The sequence below is a fragment of the Orcinus orca genome, chromosome 6 (genome assembly GCF_937001465.1).
Source record: "Orcinus orca chromosome 6, mOrcOrc1.1, whole genome shotgun sequence".
Taxonomy (NCBI): domain Eukaryota; kingdom Metazoa; phylum Chordata; class Mammalia; order Artiodactyla; family Delphinidae; genus Orcinus; species Orcinus orca.
This window is the reverse complement of record NC_064564.1, coordinates 9,469,178-9,491,013: the sequence shown is the minus strand read 5'-3', so window position 1 is coordinate 9,491,013 and position 21,836 is coordinate 9,469,178. Positions and strand designations below refer to the sequence as shown.

General features: G+C 40.2%; 1 protein-coding gene across 1 annotated transcript in view; it reads right to left on the bottom strand.

The window, feature by feature from the left end:
• The window catches only part of GALNTL6 (polypeptide N-acetylgalactosaminyltransferase like 6), a 1,137,703-nt gene extending 1,122,133 nt beyond the window's left edge, over positions 1–15,570 (bottom strand). The window contains exon 1 of the mRNA XM_004278676.3: positions 14,450–15,570. Within this exon, the coding sequence (XP_004278724.1) occupies positions 14,450–14,587 (138 nt within the window). The 5' untranslated portion in view covers positions 14,588–15,570. The remainder of the gene's footprint in view (positions 1–14,449) is intronic.
• Positions 15,571–21,836: the final 6,266 nt, after the last annotated feature.

Here is a 21,836-nt window from a genome sequence, read left to right as displayed (position 1 = left end):
CATCAAATCTCCCCTGTGTGTCTCTTATAAGGACAGTTGTCACTGGGTTTAGGGCCCAGCAGGATCATACAGAATGATGTTCACATCTAAAGGTCCTTAAATTAATTACATCTGCAAAGGTCCTTTTTACAGCTACGGTAACGTTCTCAGGTTTGATGGATCAGTATATGGACGTACCTTTAGGGGGGCACCATTTGACCTACTACTAAGTTTAAACACTTACTGATTAATGACAGATAAACTACCTAAATAGGTAGTTAATATACCAACTACGTTCCATCAAAAACATGGGAAAAAGACATTTTTTCTTAGGAAACATTTAGGAAAGCTACTTAACCCAAGATGGGAGATGAGAAAATGTTTCCCAGGGAGAGCGTGAAGAAAAGTAGAAACTACCCAAGCAAGACGGAAGATGAAATCTATGCAAATTCCTAGGGGAAAAAAAACCCATGATATTCTCAGAAACGTAAAAAAGTTCAAAGTGGTTGGAGTTTAGGGAATTGGCAGTGAGCAGTCCGGTTCCTTAAGAATTTAAAATGGTAAAGGCATATTTAAGAATTTGAATTTTAAAGGCATCAATGGATAGATGTACAGATCACAGTGGCCTGTTGGGTTAAGCGCTGGCTTCCCTGAGGGTGGATCAGAGAGAGGCCCAGGCTGGAGGTGGGAGGACCAAGTGAAGGGTCCCCTACAGAAATCCAGTGAAGTGTTTACGTCCAACCACGGTGGAGACGATGAGGAGAGAGAGATTCGGATGAATTCGAGAGAGATATTTTCTGAAGAATTGCTAGTGCTTAGCAAATAATTGAATTTGAGAGTCGAGATAATGAAGGTCCCAATTATAACAAGTACCTAGATGGATGACGGTGAACTTCATTTAGACAAGAGACACAGGAGGAGAACAGGTGTAGGGAGTGGAAGGCAACAGGAATTTCATTTCAGACACTGAAAGTTTACAATACCTGTTTCTAGATTTCAGACTGATGTGTGGACAATATGCTCAAAGGGAAATTTGGATTATACGTCACGATGTAGGTATTATCACCTGAAATAGGGTAACGGGAACGATGAGGGTCTGATTGAGCTGCCCTCCCTCCTAGGGCAAGTCCCAAACAAGAAGTAATTGTAGAGACCCTGAGGAATAGGATATTTTCAGGAGTCTGTTCAGGACTCTGGTGGATGTGTTTGTGTAGGGGCGATGGTTGGGATGGGCAGCGGGGAGAGAACTGAAACAGGCATTTGCACGGTGAAGTGACATTACTCGTGAAGAATCACTCTGTGTTTTTCTGTTCAGCCTTCTTTTTCATTTTCCAACGTTGCTTTTCCCAACCTATTCTCTGCTCAAGTCTCCCAACCCACCACCTCTTCTCCTCAGATGAAGATGATTGTTTCAAGTAAGAGAGAGTGTTTCTCTCAAGTAATAGGACTAGTGAGAAGTACTTTTGGAATTAACTACCAAGAGGCTTCTGGTGACACTGGTGAAGGCAGTTAGCATACGATAGAGGAGGTGGACCCAGCCTGAGGTGTGTAGAAGCAGGAGAAAGTCAGAAATCGGAGGCATCAAGTTTGATTATTAAGAGAAGGAGAGGGCTTCCCTGGTGGCGCAGTGGTTAAGAATCCAGTGGTTAAGAATCAATGCAGGGGACACAGGTTCGAGCCCTGGTCCAGGAAGATCCCACATGCCGGGGAGCAACTAAGTCCGTGCGCCACAACTACTGAGCCTGCACTCTAGAGCCCGCGAGCCACAAATACTGAGGCCGCATGCCACAACTACTGAGCCCACGCACCTAGAGCCCGTGCTCCGCAACAAGAGAAGCCACCGCAGTGAGAAGCCTGTGCACCACAACGAAGAGTAGCCCCCCCGCCCCAAACTAGAGAAAGCCCGTGTGCAGCAAGGAAGACCCAACACAGCCAAAAAAAAAATACATAAAAGAGAAGGAGAAAGATAGGGCAGTAGCTCTAGGGTTGTGTGGCCCTGAGGGATATTTCCTTTGCTTTATTTTAGAAACCTGAGCAGTATTGATGTGAAGGATGGATCAAAGAGGAAAAGGCTGAAAACAAATGAATGAGAAGAAAAAAGTCAATACGTGAAATTGCTAGAAAAAAAAGTTGTGATCCATAATCTGGATAGAAGTTCCACATTTATCCTAAAGCATGTTGCGTGGTGACAGGAGGCATGTAGACAACTGGGAAATAATGCAGGTACTTTTTCTGATTTTACGGCATGAAGTCTTGTTTCTCTCAATATGAACATTCTATGCTTTCAGTGAAGAATGAGCCCAGGCTGTCTGCTGAGCATAAGAGAGGTGGAGGCCTGGGAGATCTAGGAGAGAAGAGTTGGGGGGTTGGGGGGGAAAGCAGCTTTGGAAAACAGGGAAGAGAGCTAAACAGGAAGGCAGAGATCGATTCTTTCCTGGTAGTTTTGGCTTCATTGTGCCAGTTTGTACTTTTAACTGACAAAAGATCATTTCCCTTGGGGTGATACAACTAAGCGATATTTACTTTCTGATTACATAGTTTGGAAGAAGGTGGTGGCTGCCAGTATTACAAACAAAACAACAGCAACAAAGAACAAACAGCAGAAGCCTTGAGCTAAAAAAAATGTTTCTCACATCTTTCAAAACTTGGAAATGCAATTAGGCTCAACAGAATCTTTTTTTATGATGCAAAAGACTCAAGTTTTTTGTTGTTTGTTGTTTTTTTTTTTTAAGTGTTTCAAGGCTTCCATCCATTCATAGGGTTGAGAATTGATCAAATCAATCCCTGCATGAAATGTTTCTTTAAGGAAAACTTCAAAGGGAAAAGGGGAGGTAAGAAGGGTCTGAGCCTGAATAAGGAGAGGAGGGGGGTAAGGTGAGAGACTGGCTTGTATTTCTACGCTTTCTTGAATAAGATCCCCTTGGCGTCCCCGGTGTTTATCTTTCCATCCATATTTCATATATTAGAACTCAAGAACTTCACCTAGAAATGCTGAGGATTTTGCAGAGCATGTAATTTCCTTCAGCTCATGGAAGAAAAGTTGAAAGTTTCTAAGGAAGTGAAGCAGAGACACAGTCCTGTTACATAGTTGTTAATCTGACACCCTCTGTTAAACTAAACTAAGAAATGATAAAATTCCCTCCACTGTGGAATTAGAGCATTTTTATTTCCCCTCACCTCCCAGTTTTATACAGTTGGCAATTACCGTGTTTCCAGGCAGTTCCTTCCGTGAAGCACTGGAAGAGGGATTAAGGCGACACTTCATTCCTCAAGTGACTATTCTGCTCTAGTCTGTAGCAGCCTCACTCTTGGTTTTTCCAGTTCTACATGACTGTTGGAAGCAACCAGAAAATAACCTTTAAATTCCAGTTACGTAAAAGCATAAAATATTCAACCTCGAAGACCTTCTTAGATAATCCTCCTTGGAAGCTTAGGCTGATTTAATGATACATTTTATAAAATAGTTTTTATCCCTTGAGGGCAGAGTACTTACTGAGAAATCAACACCATGTGGAGAGAAAGGCACGAAACACCTGGGGGCAAGGTCCTCACAAGAGCACTGGTGTCAATGGAATGGCAGGAAGAACTAAGTTCCCTGATAAAACCTAGTTTGCTCCTGACATGTAGGGCTGTATGAGACCTTGGTTCACATTAGGAAAACTTTCAAAGTAAGAGCTGTATTATTTCTGTATGGGCTACTGAGAGTAAAAAACTGAAAGAGAAAGAAGTTAAAGGTGCTTCAAGTATTTTTTGTAAATGCAAAAGTATTTATATCCTCGTGATGGGTCTATGAAAGAGATGGTGTAGGGACGTACTTTTCCTTTTCATCCAACCTCAGTTCTCTAGATTCTAACAGGTAATAATAGCCAACTCTTTAAAATAGCTTGCTATTTCAAAATGAGAAATGCACCCCAATGTTCATAGCAGCATTATTTACAATAGCCAAGATACGGAAGCAACCTAAGTGTCCACTGACAGATGAGTGGATAAAGAAGATATGCTACATATACACAGTGGAATATTACTCAGCCATGAAAAGAAGAATGAAATAATGCCATTTGCAGCAACATGGATTGACTTGGAGGGCATTATGCTAAGTGAACTAAGTCAGACAGAGAAAGACAAATACTGTGTGATCTCACCTACATGTGGAGCCTAAACACTACAACAGACTGGCGACTATAACAAAGAAGAAACAGACTCTCAGGTATAGAGAACAAGCTAGTGGTTACCAGTGGGGACAGGGAAGGGGGGAGGGGCAATATAAGGGGAGGGGAGTACAAGGTACAAACTATTATGTATAAAATAAGTTACAAGGATATATTGTACAATAGGGGGAATATAACTTTAAAAACTGTGAATCACTATATTGTACAGCTGTAATGTACATAATATTGTACATCAACTTCAATTAAAAAAAACAAAATAAATTTTAAAAAATAGCTTGCTATGTGCGATCCAGTTTTCCAAGCATTTTATGCATATTAACTTATTTAACCCTCACATCAACTGAATCAAGTGAGAAATGTTTTTATACCCATTTTAGAAACAGGAACTCTAAGACTCAGAGAAGAGAAATAACTTGCTCAAGGTCAAACAGGTAGCAAGTAATAGAACTGGAACTAAAACTAGGCAGCCTGGCTCTAACGTCCGTGCCCTTAACTACTGTGCCTGTTTCCTTTCACAGTTGAGTTAATATGTAATTTCTTGTGTTGCTATGGTCTAGGATATTTCCAATGTAGTTGCATTATATGGGACATTATACACAGTCCAACATTTTGTATTGTAGAATAAACACTGTATGATCTTGATAAATTTTTAAGAAATCACTTTGCATTTACAAAATAGGATAGCAATTTTACATATTTCATGTTTGTTGTGACTAGTTAAGAACAGCTTAACATGGTATCTTATACATGGTAAGAACTCACTGTTATATAACTTTATTATTAATATAGTATCTTTTACTATTTTATTCTTATTGCTTGTATCATAATCATTTTATTACTTTTATTATTTTTAAACTATTTTGAAATTCTCGGCAACTGAAGACTATTATCTCCTTACCCTTATAATAAACACCGCCACCCCATCCCACCATCTACCCTATTATAAACTTAATGCCTTGCTTTTTTCCTTTACTCTGTGTATCTGCTCATTATCTGCACTGATTTTGACAAGTACATTGTTGTCTTATTGGTCAGGTGGCTGCATGGTTTTTTGGCATCCTCATTCAATATTACAGTCTTCAGTTGTTATTATAGGAATACATATATAATTTAAATTATAGATATATCAGCTAGATAGATAAGATATAGTTTCCCATTTTACGGAACATTTCACAAATGTTTAATTACCTCTACAGATTAGTAAGACAACCGCATAGGGAAATTCTCAGACTTCCCTGCCAAGAGGCTCTCAAACTATTAAAAGCACAGGCTCTGAATTGACCATTTAGCTCATGACAAGCTTTCCTGCATCTCTCCTGCTGGTTTGCACCACCTGCATCCTCTTCAGTGGCCAGTTCCTCACTCTCTCTCTGCACCAGCCTTCCTCTCGCTTCCATTGTCTCCTGTCAACCAGGACCCCACATTCAGCCCTTTAATGTCAACGTCAATCCCACCGATAACTCTTATCGATTAGTCTTTCCATTTAATCTTTTACGATTTTGTTTAGTCCTCTACTACTCTGTGTAACTACCATCCCGAGAGTACAAGTAACTACCAAACCCAATGACCTTTTCAGAGTCCTCACTTGCCATAAACTATGTAGCTGTTAACACAGATCATTATTTTCTCTTTTTATGGACCCAGAGGACATGGACTCAAATTTTGTCTTTGCACCTTACTTAACTGTGAATCGGGGTTCTATAGAAGCACCTGTCTCAATGAATCACTGGAGGATTAAATCAGTACAGAAAACCCTTAGGGCCCGACATAAATATCACACAAGAACATGTTTTCTCTACCTCTTCTAAACTCTAAATAATTAGAATATCTATTTCTTAAAAAAATAATTTAATCCATCCCTATATTATAGGTGTCGTACATGCCTTCTCTTAACTAATAAATCGTAAGCTCATTGAAAACAGATTTCTCTCTTCATTACTCATTTGCCTCAGGGGCTACACAGTATTCTGCACATACCAAATAAACATCTATTTTATCAATAATGGACAGGCAGATCGATAGTGGTATACTTTAAAAGTTTTATTATATCTTTATTAGATGTACACAATATTAAGTTTATTTACTACCTTCTATGGATATTCTAAAAACTGAAAAAATGGTAGTAATACTATTTGCTAAGCTTCCCTCAACTGAGCATTTATTATGGACCAATTTGCATATATTAATCCAATTTGTTCCCTCTGCTACCCTTTAGGAGGTTCTATCTGTGTCAACATATGAGGAACTGTGGTTCAAAGATGTAAACTGTCTTGCCCAAGAGGATGTATTTTGGAAAGTGGTGAGACCAGCATAAGAACTTGAAGTATCTGACTTTCCCTCAGCCTAACCCCAACCCTGTCTAATTTTCATAACAAGACAGGGCTCAACCCTGTAGGAATGAAGGCCTGCAGGAGTTCAGATCATTCTCTTCCTTTTCTAAAAGCCCAGCACACACACAGAAAATGCTCCTGTGTACTGCTTGTTTCTTTGTTTCATGAATATCAATTGTATCTCTCTAATTCACTAGTGAGAAAATTAAGAATGGGTACAACACCATATGCTTTTTCTGTATCCCCCTAACTCTACTGAAGGAAACAGTTACCCTATAAAGAGCTTCCTAGTTACTGAAGTAGTGAACAATCGTTTCCACTCAGCTTTTTAATTTTTGTCTTCAGAATTATTCAGTGCCTCTGATAACCAAGACTTAAACAACAAAAGTTTAAGTTCTCAGACTCTGACTTGTAATTAACGTAGGGGAAAAAATGCCTATATGTGAGCCATGGACTTTATTTGTTATAGCAAGTCAGGGTGGTCACTACAAAGAAATATTGCAGTGTTTTTCGTCTTTTATTAGAAGCCTCAATTTTAGAAAAATGTTCAATATACCAAAAAAATCAGTTTTTTTGCAATAAATGATTATATGTAAAATAAAATTAACAACTTGTCCTTAAATACTGGACCAAAAAATTATGGGGAAAAAAAAGCCCTTTTACTTTCTAGACCCTATTTATTTGTTTCTTCAACAGTCCTCTCCGCCAGATTTAACATCCCATGGCAAGTCCTGTACCACATTCATTGCTCTGCTGTGCTGTCTTGACATTGCCTTGCAAAGAGAAACCATCTGTAAATATTTATTAAGCAAACACTAATTACCTTGCTAAAGGCAATGATTGCTTATAAACACATACTATGTATGACAATGATCTACATTCATTAACCCTTATTATATGCTGTTCAAGATACAAAGCATTTAATCCTCACCATAAATAACAACACAAGAATGGTATCATCAGATCCATCTGACTTAGAGAAAACTCACCTGAGGAAGACCCACGACTCGCTAAATGTCCCAAAGTGCTACATGCTGGAACCAGCCTAATTACTAAAAGAGAACGAGACAATATGGAAATTCTGCTATTTCTCCTCAAATTAAGTTCAAGTGGATCTCTTGCTGGGGAGACATACCACATTTAAGGAAAAAGAAAAAAAAAAAAAAACTCACTCAAACCTGAGTGGGTGACCTGACAATTTGGTCCTTTTATTACAAGAAGTCCCCTACATGCAAACAAGTTCCGCTCCGAGAGTGCGTTCGTGAAGTCCAACGTAGGTACAACAAAGTTAGCCTAGGTACCCAACTGGTACAATCGGTTATATAGTACTGTACTGTAATAGGTTTATAATACTTTTCACACAAATAATACTTAAAAAACAAGCAAAAAATAAAATATTTTTAATCTTACAGTACAGTACCTTGAAAAGTACAGTAGTCCAATACAACAGCTGGCACACTGGGGCTGGCATCGAGTGAACAGGCAAGAAATAAAGATACTGTACTACTGCACTCTATACAGTCCTGTATGGTAAAGTACACAAAAGCACAACCACTTGTACAGGATGCACGCACGTGACAAGGTACACCAGGCACGTGAGCTAACTCACGTGACTGGACATGCAAGTGCACGTTCGTATCTTTGAAAGTTTGAACTTGAAGGTTCATTATGTAGGGAACTTATTGTATAATAAAAAAGATCAAAATGACTGATAATAAAATCTCCTGACTGTGGCTTTCTAGACTTCAAGTACTGAAGTAACATTCCATTGAGGATTTGGGAACTTTAAGTAAATTCGAAATGAACCTCTTCTGCTCTCACTGAGGCACACCGTTCCCTGTAACAGAGAGATGGTAGCCACCACCACGGCCTCTGGCAGCCACAACTTCCTTGATAATATCACTGGATAACAATAAATTGCACTATTTATAATCTGTGCAACTCTCACAGGCTAAATCCTTATTGTGATTTTCACACTTCTAGAGACACATGCACTTGTCTTTCTCTCTCTCCATACTTTCCTAGAATTAAATTAATAACATTTAAATGAGCTTCAAACTCAGCTGATGAAGAGTTTTTTTGCAGAGTCAAAGCAATGGAAAAAGCAAGAAGTTACAAAAGTACAAAAAAAAATTGTAGAAAGTGAAACAGTTGGGTGGATTTATTTTTTCTTCCTAAGTGAGACCATGTGTGTGGATGCATGTACATGTATATGTGTGTTGCTAAATAAGTATGTGAAATGAATACATTTAATTGGAGAATACTGCCAATCTGGCCCATATTTTTTTCCACTAAACTGGAAGTAGAAAAGTAGAAGAAAACATTGATGTGATTTACCTTAAACCCTAGGTATATCTTTATTTCTTCACCCTCTTTCTGGCCACCATGTTGGAGTTGGTAGTAACAGACATTAACATATTAGTTGGGGATGGTGGGGTTCCTCACCAAATGTTTCTTGACATTTCTGGATGCCCTGCCCCTTCTTTTCAACTTTAAATAAAACCAGTATATTTTTGTGCCTGTCTAAATACATATTCTCAGCGGCACGAACGTGTCTTATTTGTTCTTTATGGTTATCTATTCAAGCATCACCACTACATTTTGAGCTAATTCAGGAATAGTTAGCTCTGTGGGGTGACGGACAGAGGTCCTAAGAGAGCAAGTACCTCATTTATGAGTCTGTCTTCACCTTTGTTATGGTCTCCAGAACGTCCTATTTCTTTGCACATTTGCACCTTTGACTCTATAACAGCACTTTTGTAAACACATATGTAAAAATGAAGGAAGGAAGAAGAATAACGTGATCACGTCTGGTGGTTTTAAGAATCTGAAGTATCGCCTTATCATAAGCAAGCCAAGCAAATGAGAATGAGAGGCTGCTGGACCAAACACCTACTGACCTGAGGATACACGCCACTTACACCAAGAGTTATCTGAACTCTTTTCCTCTCTTTCAGATTATCCTGGGTGCACCTTAGCTGACTTTCATTTGTATAGAATGTTCCAAGGAGAGATGCCATTGCAAACTTCCTTACAGGTTGTCATGGCGACTCCTGACAAAACTTCCACACACAAAACTCAATTATCTTCTCTACACACTAAAACAGAGAACTTTCTCACCCTTCTGCCTATATATTCCACCTTTGATTTGGTTTCTCTTATAGAAAAATAAAATGTAAAAGAGGTTAATTGATTCAGCACAGCTTGTTCAGAAATGAACAGAGAGGAAAAAAAAAAAAAAACTATCTCATTTTTTAACAGACTGTGAACATAAGATACTGTTCCATGGTGCCTCCCACGGGGCAAGGTGGTGAACTAATCATGTCCAGACCCACTAGGTCACAGCCAATAATTAAGGCTCTTGGTATGGGGGTCTGTGTGTTGCAATCCTGGAGTGTGTCAGGACGGATTTTCCATAAATTCAAGAAAAGGTCCTCCAGCACCCTAATTTAAAATCTATATCTTAGCTAATTAAGAACAGTATGGCTCAAACCAACGCATCACTTCACACCTAGTGTGTGGACAATGTACCACCACCCTGAGTGCAGGAGGAGTGAAAACCTTACTTTTTTTTTTTTTTTTTCCTGTTTTTAGCTCTTCCAGTAACTAAGATGTTTGCTGGAGAAGAAACACAGACACTCTTGCAGCCTTATGGTCAGGGTGACAAAGAAAAGCATGACAAGGTTTGCATAAACTTGGCTCCAAATATCTGACATCTTCGCATCACGAGATAAGTTTAAAATGCCACAGAAAGCAGTTCTTGCCAAAAAGATGAATTCTCCCTCTCACAAGTGTGGTGTTGATGGATGTTGGAAAAGTTGGACAAAGATGCTGAGGAGTCTCAGGAAAGTTTTGTTTTGTTTTGTTTTTTAAATAATGGAGGTTAAGCCCCACATGGTCAAGTACAGTTTACTTGTGGATCTGATTAAAAGCAAAATATTACATCACAGTATTTTCCACAGCCAAGATGTGATCTCAGGACTTACCATGCAAGCTTGATTAGCCCTGTTTTATAAAGAGAAATTCTGAAGGACAAAGAAATAAGAAGGTTCTACAATTTAAAAGTGACTTGGGTGTCTAGTGTTGTCTTTTGGTTTATTTCATATGGTAAAAAAATCCAAGCCAAACACAAGCTTCTAAAATCATTCTGAACAATTCTGAAAACATGTAATTTAAAGTTCTGGGATTTCGATCCTTGTTTTTATTTCAAAAATTGCAAAACCCTCTTCATATTCTGAATATTCTTGAATTATTATTCTCGCACTCGTATTGAGAATTGAGCTGCATCTCAACTTAGTTGCTGAACTACTTTACAGCTGCTTTTAAAAAAAATGATCTCTTTAATGTATGTATTTAAGAAAAGATTGTGTTTTGGGGTCCTTTTTATTTACCTGTACTTGCATAAATGATTACAAAGAGAGGTATAATAATGCTGGATGCAGTAGTTTTGCTCTAAAATATTGCTTTGCTCTAACATCATCCTATGGCACAGCTTAATTAAGATCTAAATATGTAACTTCAATTCAATTGCAGCTGAAACCAGAGAAGAGCAGCAATTCAAAGTCTGAAAGAATGAAATTAGGAATTACTATACAATAACTATACAGGGATCATTTCAGCTAAATATCAAATTCATTATCAACAGATGATTTTTAATACATGTATATATTTCTAAAACACATAAAGGAGATACCTAAATCATCCCAATAACAACAAAAAAGCAACAAATATAACTCAACTAAAAATAACATGACAATTATGATTGATAATTTAATAACATCTCAACAGGAACTCTACAATCTTTTATAAAATCATAATTTTTATAAATTTTTCACAGAAATCTTAAAATTCTTAAGAGCTTAATATTTCCTTCTGCAACTTGATTCCAATCGTGCAGAGTCCAAACCATAAAATTAGCCTCTTAATTATTCCATTATTATAACTATTTTTTTGCTCCTCATTGCTTGTGTGAGGGGGAAAAAACAAGCCTTTTAGGTGAACAATTTAGGGGTTTTTATTTCATATTTTTCCTGCATCACAGATGGGGCAAATATTTTAATATCATGGGAATTATTACACATATTACTTTTAGTGGGAAAGTACTATAAATACAAATGATTAACTTGTAATAGTATAGAAGACCTGAGAAAATATGTGTGAAATACTAAACACCATGACAATTAATACACACAGTGTCTATCCATGTTTGTTTTCTCTTTTACCTCCCTTTAATTTATCTCAGAATATACTAAAACCGTTTATACTGAGTAGTAGACACACAAACTATTAGTGATGTGCTCTGATAAGATACAAGTGAAGGGGATTTTTAAAGTATTAGCCATTCCATTATGTTGAATTCCCATGAAGTATTTTGCTGCAAGCCACTGTACATTAAACTGTTTAAAACAGTGAAGGTTTCCCACTCCTGGGACCACACTTAGAACCAGGACTGCCCTGTCCCACAGAGTGGCTGCAAAACCAGACTCTTCCTCCGGCACGTGACTGGTTTTGACTCCTTCAGTGCTGACCACTGCCAATGATAAGCACGTTATCCCCGCCCATAGCATTTTATAACTTGGTGATAATATATAGTAAAAGATGGTTTTTGAAGGACAGTTAGCAATTAACCATGAAAACGTCTTTTTAAAAGAAAGTACTAAATTTAAATAACACATTACCCGATAGTCAAGTTATATGCTTCAATTGAAAACTTATGTATTTAGCTGACTTACTAACTTTGAAATGTAGACACATTAGCAAAATACTATATCACAGTATTAAGCATGCTTAATTCCTCACTGCAAGTCACATTTTACTTGGTCAAGTGCATATATATATATATATATATATATATACACACACACACCCACATATATATGCAGATATATATATATATGACTTAACTTACTATCCAATACCTGTATAATGATGTCAACATATCCTAATTTTCTTTCCAATTAGATTTAATAATAGAATAAAACCAATGAAATCTTATCTTTTCCTGTTTTACAATGAATTCTATCTTTCAGTAAGTGATTTCTACCTTTTCAACTTTATTTTGTATCTGTAAGAAAGTATTAGTTTTAAAATCATTATTTAGGCTAAAAAATACTGAAGTATGCAACTAACATTCATTTTACGGCACATACTGCCTTTTGTTTATTCTTGGTTTTAAAACTGCTACCTAGGACTCTCAAGCTGGAATGCCACAAGATCCCCATCAATCTCAGGTATTCACTCTTCAAGGTATGAAACTTTGAGAAACAGCCCCTTCTCTTGCTGCTCCATTCCTTTCACACCCACTGATTTTTCACCTGATATTAAATATCATTTGTACCACAAAAGAATCAGAAACAAGAAAACGTTTTAGAGATTATAATAACAAGCCAGAGAGTTGGTTTCCCATACTTTATTTTTTTTTATGCCATTGAACAAACAGATTTCTCATTAAGGGTCAAAATCAATAGAGCTGGTGGGAAAGTTGTAAATATCTCATTAATAAGATTAATTAGTGTTTTATGTTAGCTATCCCAGCAAATAATCCAGATGGCTACTGTTAATTGAATTAGCAAAATTCAAGGGAAAATCATTTTTTTTTGTCATTTTATCAATATTGGAATGGAAATCTTAATAATAGTAATTTTAATAATTAACTACTAATGTTAACAAAATCTCACTTTCTCTTAAGGGTTGGAGAAATAAATGATCTATATAGGGAAAAAAAGTTTCACATCCAAAGTATCCACCTTCGTTTTTTTTTATTGGAATGACAGAATATACTTCAAATCAAAGTTATACCCCTATTAGAAAGGATGACAGAAGTCAACAATGAAATGAAAGCATGTCAGCGCTTCCCCTCAGAATTCCAGTCCTGAGAAATTCCACTTTATTAAGTATAAGAACGAATATTTAATTCCCATAAATAAATATCCCTGTCGTCCACAACTGGGCTACCTAAACGCCTTCTGTGTGCGAAAGGTACATAGTGTACATGGGTGATGACCCTTGAAATTAAGAACATTAATATTCCGAGGTGATGTACAGGACCAGCTGAAGAAGTGTTACATCCATATCATGAGGAAGGCTTCACTCTGTTGTTAAAAGTTTAACCGCAGAAGCTAGTTTATTAGTAAACAAAGAATTCAACAATATTGAATCTCATCAACATTTTGTGAAGGATATTTTGCTTTATTGTTAAGAATGATAGTTATTTTGATCCATGCTAAGATATGATGAGCGATGCACGCACTAAGGGACTGCATATTATGTGTGTGTGTGTGTGTGTGTGTGTGTGTGTGTGTGTGTGTGTATCCACTACGTGGTGTTTTGGACATGAAGGTAAAACTTATAGCCAGACTGCGAAACTGAGCGACCTCCTTAGTAACTGCCTGAAGACCTCCCCACCGCACCTTAGCAACAGCGAAGGAGAAAGAGACTTTACGTTTCCACAGGGCAAAAAGCTGTTGCTAAGCAAAAATTACAACCAAAAATATAGAAAACTGTAACTTCGTTTTTGAGAACCCCTTTACAAGTTTCACGATTTAACTGGCCCAATTCACTTTAATACAGACACGCAAACTCAGTGAGAAGCAAACACAATTCCCTGAGACTGAACTTGTACCAAGCCCTCTCCCACATCCCACAAATAAGCACGGTTAGTTACTTTTCATGCATCTCAAGCCAAAAATCAACCTAAAGATCAACGGTGAGAGGTTATGTCTTCCTCTTGGCCTCTCATCCTTCTTTTCTAGTTTATTTGGCATTTCTCCCATGTCATTGATCGCGACCTTAAAACGGCTACTTGCTTAAACCCCAAAGTGTCTGGAGTCCTGTAACATCAGCTCTGCAAAGACTTGGGAGCGAACCCAAGGATGCCGCACACCTGCTAGCTGTGGCCGCGGCTGCAACCTCATCAGCCTCACCAGCCTCACCAGCCTCCTGGGATCTTTCCCAGGTAAGCGCGGCACTTACCTGCTGCTCTCCGGGCTCCGTCGATTTCACCAGGTGCTTATCCTTGTACAGCGACCAGAGACCGATACTGGGCAGGAAAATTACAGCCACCATGAATAACAAAGTCATCTGCAGAAATCTCTTCTGTTTCCTCTTCATCGCAAATGATCACACAGAAGAAAAGTTAAAGGAGATGGTTCCCTGACCGCCTCTTGTGTTTAAAGCCAAAGTCCTTTCCTCTCCCCTGAGAAGCACCAGAAACTGAGGAGAAGCTAAAAACTTTTGCTGTGTGCTCAGCACCAAGGTGCACGATTCAGAGGGAGTTGGGCGTCTGCAGAAGCAACGCAGAGTTACTTTCCCCCCAGAAAACTATGACGAAGGCATCATCTATTGGCTCAGAAGTAAATGACTTGACTGGGGAAATCATTCAGCCTATCGACCTCCCACTAAAAGAGCAACGGAGTAAATATGATCGTTTCAGAGACTAATCATAAGTTATGAAAAGGTCAATAGCATGCCGGATACGAAGAAAACGGGGGTTTGGAGGGCTGGGCTGGCGAGGAGCGGGTGAGCAGGAGATCTGCGTGGGAAGCGGCTCAGCCCGAGCAAGTGGCAGGAAGAAAATGGTCCGCTCTTGACACTGAACATCACCTTTTCCGTCTTCCCTGCACGTCTCCTCCTGCGCTCCCCCTGGGATAACCCACCTGAACTCAAGTTCAAGTCCCTCCGCGGCCAGCGCGCTGGCGGGCTCCCGGGGGTCCGGGCGGGGAAGTGGGGTCCGGGGCAGAAGTGCTGTTTGGAGCGAGGTCCGCGAACTCCCGGGCGCTCACGCACGGTGCCGACCACCCTCGTCCCCGGGCAGCGGCTCGGCGCCCCGGCCGCCCCGGGGCGGGAGGCTCCGGAGGTCCGTGGAGTCCGGCCGGGAGGCGGCGGCGCCGCACCGTCTGTGCTCGCCCGGCGCCCGGGCTGCTGTCCTCCGCCAAGTGCGCGCCCTGCCCATCAATCGCTCCCTCTCCTCGGCGACGCTCTCACGCCCCGGCGCTCCCGTTACCATCCTCTCCCGGCGACGGAACGTGCCCCGAGGAGCATCGCCGCACCTGGAGGGCGATGCTCTCACGCTCCCCGTGCCGCGGAGGGAGGGTGGCGCCCGAGCTGAGCGGGCTCGCGGGGCGCGCGCGCGGAGGGCGAGGAGGCAGGGGCGCGCGCTGCTCCCGCCGCCGTAGCCTGGTCGCCTGCCTGCGCGGGGACGAGGCTGTGCCGGCCACGTGCGGGAGCCCGGGCCGAGTGGGGAGGGCAGTCCCCAGCTGCCAGCTCCTATATAAGCCCGTCGTGACGCCGGGAAGCGGAGGACGGTGACGCCGCCGCGGGACCGGGACTCCAGCCTCTCGTCTCCGCGACCTCCTGTCTCCGCCGGGGCCGTTCGCGCGACCTCGGACCCGCGGGGAGGCCGGCGTCCCCGCTCGCCTCACCCCGAAGGCGCCAGGCCCGAGACGCAGGGGGACAGGGTGCCGGCTGCTCGCGGTGTTTCCCCGGGCTCCTCTGGGGTGCCGGCGGGCTCGGAGGCAAACCGAGCCCGGCGGTCCCGCCCGGGGGCTCCCCGGCCGCCCGGCCAGGTGCGCGTTGAACCGGGAGGAGGACGGGGACCGCGACGCGAGGCCGGGCGGAAGCTCGGACTCTCTCGGGCAGCGGCTTACGGAGCGACACCGCGGAGCCCGGGCGGCTTACCTGGGTCTGCAAGCGCCCGGGCCGGGTGAGATCGGCGGTGCCACCCCGCCCGCGCGACCGCACGCCGCGCTCCTCCTCGCCGCGGGGCTGCCTGTCCCTCTGACCTCGCACACCCCTGCCACGGTCCATGGGCCGAGTCGGGGTCGAGCTCCGTCTCGGGCAGGAGGGCCTCCATGCTCTCCCCAGCATCGGGATGGACCACCGCCCCGGACCGCACACGCACGAACCTGTGGCCGCGTCTCCAAGGAACCTGCGGGCCTGGCACGGAGCAGGGGGACTCCCGGGCTCCTAACACCGGGCGGAAGGGGGACCTGGAGGAGACGACAGACACGCACGCAGCGCGCGCTTTGTCCGCCTGTGCGGAACCGAAAGCAAACGCCACGGTCATCTCTTTGTTACAACTAGATGTGATGCCCACATGCTTGGGGGGGATGAGAAGGTGGGTCCAGAACGGTATTTTCTCCCTCTCTCCTTTCCTGCATCTCCTTCCCTCCCTCTCCCTCCCACTTCTCTCTCCTGTCTCACTTGATAAAGACGTAGATGTATGTGGGTGTAGTTATGCTTTCAGCTCCTCACATTGTAATTTTAAAGTGTATCTGAACAGTACCTATTGACTGACTGCATGAATAAAGCTTTGTGCTGCAAATTTGTTTCCGTGAATTACTTGCATTTCAAAAGAGTATATAAACACATTTAATAAATATGTCTGAATATGTCATTTACGTAAAGACCAGTTACATTTTCATTTTACACAAGTGCCACTTTGGAATCTGGAGAGCAAGGGATTTAATTCTTCACACCCCCCCCCACACACTCCCTTTTATACCCTGCATTTTCTAACCTTTTTCTCTTTTAACAAGTGCAATTCTGAAGCATGGAACTATGAATTCTGGGAAGCAACATAGCAGGGAGAGGTTTGCTGGGATGATGCGTCCTGAAAGAAAAGATTTTGGAGAGCTATTTAAGTATATTGGATATTTTCTGTCTTGGAGATAGAGTTATTAACAATTAAAAAGTAAAAGAACTCAAAAATGCCCTTGGACTTAGAAAATTAAAAATCCCTCACATTTTAAATAATATCAGTTTCTTTATACCAAAACCAAACAAGCACACAAACAAAAACACAAGTCCTGATCACAAACAGACAAACAGACACATCATGCTGGTTGCTAAATCCAGGATCCTGACTTGAATTGTGCTTCATATTGTTACACTAGTGAACAGTCCTGCAAACAGTACCCACTCCCGGCACATGGTTACTTACAGTGAATGGGTACAACTGTTACTTCCCACAGGAAGTACATGCAGAACACATGGCAGAGACTGGAGGCAGAAAATTATTATGTTCACCCCTGCTTTTACAGTGTAGCTCTCGACAATCATTCCCCCACCCCTCATTTTATTTATTTGTTTAGTTAGTTAGTTATTACCTCTTTCATGATTCCACATGTAAATTTCTAACAGATGACAAGGCTTCTAACTAAAATTGATATTTTAGGTTTTACAAACAAAAAAAAACCCTCTAAGTGACTGCTAATTCCTTTGTTCAGCTAATCCAGATTAAATACCAATATAAATATATATATATATAACAGACATAGTCTTTTAAATTGGTTATTAATATTGATTTAATCAAAATCCTTCTATCTTTAAAATTTGTCCTATAACCAGAGACCCCCTTTTTACCCCCGTTTGCTCCTCCATTCTGTTATGACTCAACGGGCACCCTCAGGGTATCAAAGTACCATGTGCCTAGCACTGTGTTAAAACCTACGGGGACACATGGAGAAAAGAAAATAAAGCAATAACTGGGACCTTGAATAACTTACCGTCTAGTTGGTAATGTAACATGAAGGCAACTGTAATGAAGTGCCTAAGCTCAGCTGTTTGCATTAACTTTCACTTGAGCCAGGTTTAAGTCCTACCTTGAAAAATGCAGGAGGCTGTTGCTTTAGTTAAGCTCTGCTCTAAAATTTGGTGACTTAAATATTTGACTGTCTCTCAAGATTCCATGCGTGTGAATAGGCTCAGCTAGGTGGTTCTGCTTTATGAGATGTGGCCTGGGGCTGTGGGCTGATGAGGTCAAAACATTGGGCCCAGATGGCGCCCCCATGTGCCCGGCACTTGACACTGACTGTCAGCTGAAGATCATTTGGGGCAGTCAGTAGTAACTGAACTTGAAAGAAAAACATTTGCTCATGATTTGGCCATATTAACAATTTTTTTTCACATTTATTAGTTTAATGCTTTACATCTGAAAACGATAAGCCTGGTGAATGTCTCTTGTTTCATAAACCAAAGACAGGTCATCAACAATCTCTGTTTGTGTTTCTACCTGAACACTATAGATTCACAAATAAGCATTTGTTAATAAATATAACAACATGTTATAATAACGATGTAAGAGAAGATTAAAAATAATTGATTTTAAGGTCCTACGATAGTATATTATCTACATTTTTAAGAGGTGATGTTGAAATTTATCAGTGAAACGATACCTAGTTTTACCTAGGGTCTTAATATGGTTTGAGTTTATTTAGATCTGAGTTTTTCCAGGCTTTTATCAGAAGGCACAGACTCTAGAGCATAAAGGTAATGTGTCTAGAAACTGAGAAATATTCTGTTATTTTATCCAATAATGATATCTGCAATATAAAAATATTGAATTTTTTCCCTCTGAGTAAACAATTAGGATACTTTGTTATTAGTATACCTTTGGCTAAGTTACCTCAGTTTTTTGGGAAAAAAAAAAGATCCTCCAGTGAAAACTGGAAGGTGACTATGTTAATAGTAATTATAATAAAAGTAAATTTAAATTATACTATTCATTTTGTGTGATTATATTAAGACACATATTACAGGAATCTTCTTCAATTTATTTTTCTGGAATTTCAGCGTTTGCCATTACACAATAAAGAGAAATAAGGGTTAAGATAAATATTAAAATGTGATATTTTCCAGTCTCTATCATCACTGACATTCTTCACCAAAAAACCCTAGTCAATTTATATATATTCAAGTGCTGTTGGGCAGAGGATATAGAGGTGAACATTCTCACAGAGTTTTCAGCACCAGAAAGGAGTTAAAAAGTGTTTGCAATTAAGTGTGGTACAAATTAAAAAGTGACAAATGCTAAAAGAAAAAGCAAAAGGAGGTTATTTCTTCTGGGCCTAAATATTTTCAAACTACACAAGTTCTTTACAGTATTTAAAGTCTTAGTCATCAAATTTACCTCTAAATATACTTCTTCCTCTGCCAACAGACTATACCTTTACTCAAATATATTTTCTTTCCCTACACATTTAATTACCAAATATTTATTTAGCATTTACTATAATGCAGACATTTATACCAGCATTTCTGAAGCATTATGTCATTTAATCTTATTAAGTATTCTATTCTGTAGGTTCTATTACTGTCTCTACTTAATAGCTTAGAAAACTAAGCCAAAAAGATGGTAAGTAAGTGGGAGGGCAGGGATTAAAACCCAGGTATTTTGCTCCAGATTCCAAGATCTTAACCAGTATACCATATTTACCTTGTTTTCCTGACCAAAAAAATGTTATTCCTTTCTTTCCCTATTCCTTCCTTCCTTCCTTCCTTCCTTCCTTCCTTCCTTCCTTCCTCTCTCTCTCTCGTTTATTCTACTTTTACTTCTGTGGAAGATTAGAGGAGCTAAACAAAAACACTGAGTTTGGAAGGAATGATCGTCTAGTTTTTATAACCTTGAAGCTGCTTTGTTCATGTTTTTTGGGGGACTGTAAAAAAGAAGCTTGTGCGGAAAGTAAAATTACATAATCAACTATTCCTTTACACTTTACATGTTACATAAATGTAACTATATTTTTAGTTTGTGTGATTATAATTTTATATAGGTCACATATCAGATTTCTACCTTAGATTTGACCTTTATCTTCTCGTACACAATATTTGTGCCTTGCACCTTTTTAAAAAGAGTATTTGACCCATATTATGTCTTTAAAATATTTGTGCGGAATAAATGAACAACATCTATTTATTTCAGTGAAAAGTCGAAATTATGTTTGGAATGATGAAGTCAAGTGGTAATAAAGTTAATATTAAATTTGAAGGAAAGATTTTTCATAATAGCTCAAGACAAAATATCATCAATGAAAATTTTTAAAAGATACAATTAATGTAAGTGAAGCCAGTGAAACATGCTTAAGGAGCCACTGAATGGTATTTGCCACGTTCCAGTTTTCTTTCTTTTCTGAGAAACAGAAAATAATGAAGGTCATACACATATTATATATTGAATATAAGTTAAATTTTTAAGACACAAAATTTGTGGATATGAAATAAATGAATTTAATATTTTTAAACATGATTACCTTTTGAGGTATACTAATATCAATTAACAGACATGTACTGAATACTTGAAATGACAAACGTCTCTGCCTTCAGACAATCGACAGCAGAAGCAAGTCAAGTGGAGAGGCTGATGACTAAAAATTAAGACATGGAGAAAAGTAAGGCAGGGGAGAGGAGTTGGGAATGCCAGGAGGTGGGATGAGATACAATGTCAAATAAAGCATATGGGAAAGTCCCTGCTGAGTGAGTAACATTTGGATAAATATTGAAGGAAGCAAGGACGTGAACTTTGGGTATCACAGGAGATGGAATTCCAGGTAGGGGAACGGCAAGCCCATTGGTGGGAGTTTGTCTGGGATGTTTGAGAACAGCAAGGAAGGCAGTGCACCTGGAACAGCCTGCAGAAAGGGAGGGGATGGAGCTTGAGGAGTGAATTGGGGGCCAGAGCGGATATTATGATCTAGTGTAGAGAATTAAATCTATAGCAGAATGTTGGCTTTTCGTCTGAGGTGGGAAGTCGCGGAAGGGACTAGAGTAGAGATTAACACGAACTGACTCACTTTTTAACAAGACCATCCGAGCTGCTGAAATAGATGATACAGTAGATAGGAGGAACAGACTAGTTGCTGCAATCCAATGGGGGTGTCTGGTATCAGGACAAGAGCAGTGGAGATGATGAAAAGTACTTAGACTTGGAATATTCTCACTATAAAACTGTGCTGAATAGGTATTGGAACTAACATGGAGTGTGTGGGGGAAAAGAGAGCCCAAGAAACTCCAAGTTATTGGTCTAAGCTCTTGCAGAACTGGGTCTATCTTTTACTGAGATAGGAAGACCCTGAGAGAAACAGGCTCTAGGGAGAAGACCAGGTATTTGGTTGGACTTAATGAACTGACATGGCTAATGGCAGAAATGGGGAACAGATGTTTGGATATAAGACTTGGAACTTGACTGGGGCAGAGGGGTGTGGAATCTACGTTGGACACATAAATCTAGAAGTTCTGAGAGTATTTAAGGCCATAAAATGTTATGAGATTATCAAGAGAGTGAATGCAGGCAGATAATAGAACAAAGGTGTTCCAACAATAAAAGCTTGGGGAGATTAAGAGAAACCAGCAAAAGACCTTGAGAGATAGTGTTCAGTTTGGTTTGAGAGAAACCAAGAAAGCCAAAGGAAGAAACTGTTTCAAAGAGGAGGCAGTGGTCCTCTCCATCAAATGAAACTGATGAGTCAAAAAAGATGAAGTTGCAAAAACCATCACTGGATTTAGCAGCTGTCAAATTTCCTGATCCCATGAGGAGGTAGCAAAGGTAGCAGAATCAAGTGCAGCCCAAAGCAGCAGTTTAGAC